The sequence below is a fragment of the Elaeis guineensis genome, chromosome 2 (genome assembly GCF_000442705.2).
Source record: "Elaeis guineensis isolate ETL-2024a chromosome 2, EG11, whole genome shotgun sequence".
NCBI classification, from domain to species: Eukaryota; Viridiplantae; Streptophyta; class Magnoliopsida; order Arecales; family Arecaceae; genus Elaeis; species Elaeis guineensis.
The window spans coordinates 96,560,157-96,567,571 of NC_025994.2; the positions used below are offsets into that span (position 1 = coordinate 96,560,157).

A 7,415-nucleotide genomic window follows, 5' to 3' on the forward strand; every position below is an offset into this window, starting at 1 on the left:
GGAGATGGATGAGGTATTTTTGTTCATCCTTCTTTCATTTTATCTTTTGTTTTCAGGTGCTGCATAGCCATAGGCATGGAAAATTAAAGATCAATACGAATTCTGTGTTACTTTTCTTCATTATGGCGAGCCTTTTTCCCTGCCTACTAAAATTTCGATCTTTGTATTGATTCAGCGTTTTTACTTTCTGTTTCCTTAAATTGATATAATACATTCTTAATTTATTTATCTATTTTGTCCAACCGAATATATCATATTATACGAGAAGAGGAATTCCAATGAATTCTGACGATTTTTCATAACCGCGTGAGGTTGGGAGAAATACAATAAGCGTGCATGATGAAATTTGTGAATATTATGGGACTGTCTGGATATAGTGTTGGATTGGGTTGGGAAAATTCTTGGATATTTTCATCCCTGCGCCAGATCATGTCTTGAATGGGTTAGTTAAAAACTGCCGAGAAACTAATTACGGAACAAGATTTCTCATGGGAATATAAAATCACAATCACCAAGATCTTTTAGGGTACAAGATGAAAGTGATATAAATATTATTCATTTGGATCTATTTTCATATCTTAATTAATTTTTGAATATAGACAGAAATTTTAAGATCCAATTAATATCTATATCCATATTCATATCCGTCGAAGAAAAATAGATATGGATATGGATAGACAACTATTCGATCCGTATCAAAATATCTATATCTACATATAATTCTATAAATTTTATATAGCACTAATTAATTTTTAAGAAAAATATACGGTCACGTAAATATGTTATTAATTTGATTTATCATCTATTTAATAATATCTTTGATTTTGTAGTCATAAAATTTAATTATCATAATTATCTTCATAATTATATCTATATTTCAGTATTCAAATTATATCTATATCCGTTTAAAACAAATATAGATATAAATTTTTACATTCGAATAATATCCATATCCATATTTATATTTATCAGATAAAATAAATATAGATATGGATATGCTGGTATCCGATCCGGTTCCAGCCTTATTTTTAGCTGTTACATCAAGTGTCTAGCTACAAGTTCACATCGACTTCGATACGTAATTAGTAAATTTGTTTAGACCAGTACTCCTTGTGCTGGAATCGCTGTTTCTTTCTCCTCCAAGCAAGCTTTTTCATTCTCCCTTATTTGCTTTTTGCGATCGTTTTCTTCTCTTTTCTTTCCCCAGAGAACACCATAAAGGCCTCCAACCATGAGAACTCCACTCAGAATGCTGCGACGACATATCACAATGGTAAAGTTTCCTTTAAAAGCATAACAGTATAATATGAAAAGCAGATTTGATGAAGCGCTAAAGGACACCTTCCCAAATTAATTATTTCTCCAAGAAGAACATAGGAGCATATGATTTGGATAATTAGAATCAATGGTGAGCCCATAGCCAAGAAAACGGGGCCCTTCTTCTCAATGGTCCATGACTGTAAGTAAAATGTGACTCCCGTGGCCATGATACCCTGTCATGCATCACTTGATCAAATTTTAGCAGCAAATAAGATGAGGGATATATCAACGCATGCTTTAGTGATCCATTATTATTTTTTGTCACCAAACAAGTAATTCAGATTTTTCTTTCCTTTACGCAAGCATGAGCAGCAAATTGATATGATACATTACAAACAAGCTATGTTGCAGAAACTTAATTTGAGTCTTCTTCCTTAACTCTCCATTTAACCTCTAATCAAGTGTTAACATAGAAAGGCATTATTTCTAATGAAGGGGTGCAATAGCTAAGCTAGTGCCAGTTTGCACTATTCAATTCTGCTTCTTTTCACTAGATTTATTTATTCTCACTAATTTTATGATCTGAAAGCTTTAGGCGGGTTCTGTGAGGAAGGTTTGGCAATTCTACGTCATGATTTCTTAAGAAAAGATGGGCTCTGGTGGAACAAAGAGTGCACAGGAAAAATTTCTTAAGAGAAGAAAAGAAAAGGAAAAATACTTACGCCGTAAGTCACCGAGAGGAGATTCATGTTGAAGCCCAACTTCCACCGAGAAAAGTCCCTCTCAAATGCTAGAGCTACGAAGAATGACTGAATGGCGCCACAGAGACACTGAAGAGCGGTGAATGCAAGCTTGGCAGGGTACTCCTTCAGCACAAATCCCTAGTGGAAATTAAATCACTCTCTTTTGAGAACAAAAGATAGAACCAAATTTTGTAGGCCTGATCTCAGTCCTATTTGCAAATTATGCTACCTTAATCTAATTTATATGATAAACTGCAGGACCAGAGGACTCGAATAATTGGGAAATCTGGTGCTTAGAGCTTAGAAGCATACCTGCAGGACCGTCCCTAGAGATAATGCTGTAGTAGAAATGGTCATAAGGAGGATCCCCAGGGCCCACTTGGAGTGGCCTCGATCGGTTTGACTCGCTCTATGGCCAAAGAGGTGATGATGGTTGAAGGATTTCAACTGGGGTCCCTTGAAGAAGGCCAACGTCAGGATGCCTGCTAGGCAGAGTACTATTCCAGAAACTTTGGCAATGCCCTGAAGCTTTTTTATCTTAATGGTTTCTATTCTATCATGAAACAATGATAACGCATGATTAAGATCTAAGGTTAAACATATATTTCTTTCAAGAAAGATAAACAAGCTCCTTTTTTTTTAAAAAAAAAAGAAAAGGCATACTATGGGCTGCTACGCACATCTAAATTATACTGGAAAGGTTGTACCCAAAAAAATATATTAGGAAGCATATTTTTGGTGTTTGAATGACTTAGGGATTGTCTCATTTTGATATAGAGCCTAGCAACCAAAGATTCTAGGTTCAAATGTTTTGGTGGAACATATCCAAAAAATTAGGATATAAGTAATTATTATATGGATATTCCTCCCTCTTTCCCTCAATAATTAAAAAAAAAAAAAAAAAAGGAAGGGGAGAGTCATAGTTTGAAAATGTCCGGATCGAAATGCTTTGGAGGAGCAAGGCTTTAAGTTTGGAACCCAGGAGCACTCCCACTTGGTGAGATGGTCCAGCCAGTGGACTCTGTCCAATTTATTAGGAAACAGAGAACACGGCAGGCAAGGTAGCCCCCAACTATAAAGTGGTGAGCTTAACCACAGTGATTTTTTTTTTTTTTTGGAAGAGTGAGCTTTCTTTATTAAAAAAAGGTGCTGAGTTTAAAGTACAGAGAGGATTAGTTCCGATCATTCACAAATTTAGAAAAGATTTGTTTTTATGGTTTGCAACTGAGCTTGAATGACAAGCATACATGAATGAACACAACAAATTTAATATTCACAGTCTGGTTACTGAAGTTTTAAATTAATTCATTAGCTTGTATTGTAAAGTCTCTCAACCATGCCTAGAAGCTGAGATGTGTTTGGGTTGTACACACGGAAGAATGATCAATTTTTTTTTAACGACATCAACCACTGGATCATGCTTCTCATGGATCTCAAAAGCAGTTTTAACTTTTTTTCATCCATCTGTACGGTTTTTGAAGTGGCCATTGTGTGATGCAATGGTTGACGTCATGAAAAAGATAAATCATTTCTTTTGGCAAAAAAAACATACTTTTTTATTTTTTAACAATATATTGTGCTTCGGCTAATCACCCGGTAAAAAAAAGCAAACACGCATATGATAAAGACGCAAGACACAAATGTCTTAGGGTTGTAGTCACATGTATCCATCTCTAGTTGCCTCCGACTCATGCGTTTCATGTTGCGATCACAATATGAACAGTATTTCCCAAAAATAGACCATATCACAGTGGGCTTTTTTTTTTCTTTTTAAAGAAGAAATCCTCATAGCTGGTTAGTCTCTAAAATTGGTAGGACTTTATATCTTCCCATGTTGTCCAACATACTAATTCTGTTTCATGGGACTTGTCTAATGCTCCTACTAAGTTGAGGGATTTGTTTGCTGACTCCATTGGATGTCATGTTCTTGTATAATTCTAGACACTAATTCAATCAATAAAAAAAAAAAAAAAGAACATGTAGGATTTTTAAATAATGTCATCAAACCATACCTAAATAAAACAGCCAGAATAAAGGTAACCGCAGGAGCGGAATTTATCATTGCAGCTGCTGACGTTGTTGTTGTATAATCAAGACCAACAGAATATGTATCTAAGAATACAATAAGCCTAGACGGACCAAAAAAAGGTGGTTAGAAAAGCATTACAAATCTTAAATACTGGTAAATGTACAACTTCCTAGGCATTAGACTTGTTTAATGCAGAGAAATTGTATATTATGCCCAAACTATGGACCGTAAACTCATAGGCAGTAAAATTATTGGCTAAGATAGATATGCTGAATGGAGTTTTAATGGAAATATAAATAGAAAATGAGATTAATAAAAAATTAATGGTTATATAATCTTGCAAGGTACATATCATCAGTATGATCGCTAGGAGTTGCATGTAGTACTTTTTTTTTTTTTTTCTAGAATAATAATGAGTGCACCATCTGCAAGAGTTTTTTTTTTTATTTCTTCTTTCCTTTTTGTTTGCATGCTATTGTTTGTATAAATTTCACAATCCTAACATGTAGTGCTTAAAACTTTTTCTAATAACAGCCTACAACAAAAGTTAAATGCATTATATCTATTTTTAGATATACCATAGTCATCAATTTGATATGAGCTGCAGCTAAATTTACAAGCAATAGGCAAAAGAGACTTTCAAATCATATGAACAACAAATTTCACTATCATAACATATAGTGCTCAAGAAAATCAGTCTGTCCAATAACTACCTCTTAGACCATTACCTAATTACTGTTCATTATGTGATAGTGAATTTCATTTCCATCGTTTATGATGAGATTGTTTATATTTATTTTCATTATTAAATTTTACTTAAAAATTTAATTCAGATCTGAATAATATTTGACTTTATATCTTTATTTATTTAAAATAAATATATAACTATACTTGATATCCAATTCATTCCCATATCTATTTACATCTATTTAATATCCATAATTATATTTATATTTACTAAAAAATATAGGTACAATTATGAATGTATTGACATCCAAAAGAAACTAGCTCTTTTTTTTTTTTTTTACTTGAACATAAAATTAGATTCGAAACAACTTACCCCACCAAAGTAAGCAAGAAAATCTTGAAGCAGACCTTAAATGACAGTGGGGGAGCAATGTTCCTAAATAACAGAAGATGTCAACGAGAAACTAATGGAACATCAAATGGAAGAGAATGGAGCAATCATTACCTTTCAAGCACCAAAGCAACTGGTGACACAAAGAGGGTGCCAATAAGCTGCCTATAGAACACATAAATGAATGTGCTCATGCCTCCATCGAAGGCAGCCTTCGTAAGAATCTGCATGACCGCATATATAAAGCTTATGAGAAAGATGACCACATAAACCTTCATGTCCTCCATGACTAGAGTTGGGTTAGAGCTTCTCTGGAATCTGGACGGGAAGGATGGATATATAGAGGGATAAATGGGACGGCATATAGAAATTTGTCTCCTAAACTTAAACGGGTAGACTAAAAAGCTGGCGGTGGGCCAGGCTTTGTCTTATAGTTTTTATTTTAGATTTTTCATGTAGAGTTATCTTTGCAAAAATAGATTATTACATATTTACCCTCCAAAATTTATTATTTATATGTATATCTTTCAAACTATCCTTTTTTTTTTTTTTTGGTATGGATCCTCTCTTGTTAGCTTTTTGGCCGGAAACATTAATAAATAATTATTTTAAGCATATTATTACTCTTTTACATTAATATTTCTAAGCAATCTAACATTCAGTTTGCATCAAGAAGGGCTATGCTTTTATATAAACTTTTGTAAGAATATTGATGCAAAAAGGTAATCAACTAATTTATATTTAAAATATTATTTATTAATATTGTCAACCAAAAATCTAATGAGAGGAATATTTGTATTAAAAGAAGGATAATCTAATGTGCACATGCAATAGTGATTTTTGAAAGATAATTATATATTTCTTCTGATAACAATGGGAGGCATAGGCCACGGGGTAACTTATTAAAGGGTGCATTTATAGTGTTTGTGCTGTGAACTACTTGAGAATATGGTTCCAATAATATACAGATGTCAACTTAGGAATTATACACAGAAAAGAGTTTATGTTGCTGACGCAATATTTAGAATAAAGTGCCTACTCAGGTTACAGGTGTTTGCTTAGACTCGTCTCCTTTTTTTTGTTTTCCTATGATTGTGAGATATGCATTTTTCTCCCTTCTATTTACAGTCAGAGATCCTAATATTTTACATACTATGCTCTATATTTCAACTATGGCTTTTTTGTTTTTGAAGTCCAACTATCAAATAAAAATGGAGCCTCCTTAGGCACCAGTATGGAGGTATTCGCTTGGAATTGAAAGGCTCTTTTATCTCTCTCCTTCCATGTGCTTCAAATAATTATTATGATTAAAGAATTATGCATTGCTCTTAGGCTTTTTTCTGTCTTTTCTTTTCTTTTCGCTATTGTGAGTGGGATGGAATCTTTCCGCTACCTTTCTTAGATGGCCCACTAGAAATGCATTGATCTTAAAGTGATGGGATTCCTTCTCACCAGCAGCACTCTAACATGTCAAATATCCCATTAAATATATTTTGATTAAATAAAACAGATTAGCGTATGTGTGTTCTGTGCGTGAGATAGAGATGGAAGAAATCTAGCGTTGAGTAATTGTTTCTAAGAAAGATTAGAGCGAAAAGTATCTTTTATGTCAATTCTTTGGCTTCTGGATGTTATTATTATTTTTTTTTTATCCTTTTGTTCTTCTCTAATCTCTTTTTTCTTTTTCTAATTAATAAAAATTTTTAGGCACTCTATCCCTATTGCTTGCTTAGCCAACCTACAATTGAGCCTTATGCTAACCAAGTATTATTTATAAATTGAGCATAGATTTTTTTTTTTGTTGATAAAATGATCATAGATTTAGAATAAGCTTGCCCAATCAAACTATATCATATGTCCATTTTTCTAGGCCAATCTATTCCATTTCTGAATCGGTCTCAACACGTGCCTAATTCTTTATGCGCACTTTTAGATTATGCCTCTGAAATTAATTTTATATTATGACAATCAATAATATATATATATCGAGAGAGCTACTAACAAAAATATCATAATTATTTTAATTCCATAATAAAATATGACAATATTATAGTTATGTTATATTATACTATAATATTTTATATAATATTGTATTCTATGATAATTATTAATAATATGATTGTATTAGAACAATATTACTATAATAAAGCTAAAATAAATATCCAATATTTATTGTATTGCTATCGAACTAATATTATAATCTTATTGATATGATATAGTATTATATTACAATATTATGTTATAATATAAATATTTTATTAACATAATAATATCAATATTCCTATGAAAATTTTAATTTTCAGTT

At 32.3% G+C, this 7,415-nt stretch overlaps 1 protein-coding gene across 4 annotated transcripts; it reads right to left on the reverse strand.

The window, feature by feature from the left end:
- Positions 1-852: 852 nt before the first annotated feature.
- On the reverse strand, positions 853-5,473 carry LOC105051811 (WAT1-related protein At5g64700). 4 transcript variants are annotated; one of them, XM_010932425.3, is made up of 7 exons: positions 5,225-5,471; positions 5,093-5,155; positions 4,016-4,132; positions 2,316-2,556; positions 1,983-2,141; positions 1,342-1,493; positions 853-1,252 (listed from the first exon to the last, which is right to left on the reverse strand). In XM_010932425.3, the coding sequence occupies exons 1-7, from the start codon at positions 5,395-5,397 to the stop codon at positions 1,096-1,098; spliced, it is 1,062 nt and encodes a 353-aa protein (XP_010930727.1). In that variant the 5' UTR covers positions 5,398-5,471; the 3' UTR covers positions 853-1,095. The 4 variants fall into 4 exon arrangements, with proteins under 4 accessions (XP_010930727.1, XP_029120466.1, XP_010930762.1 ...); XM_029264633.2 differs by lacking the exon at positions 1,342-1,493 and having other exon boundaries at positions 5,225-5,473; XM_010932460.3 differs by lacking the exon at positions 5,093-5,155.
- Between the last annotated feature and the right edge of the window lie 1,942 nt (positions 5,474-7,415).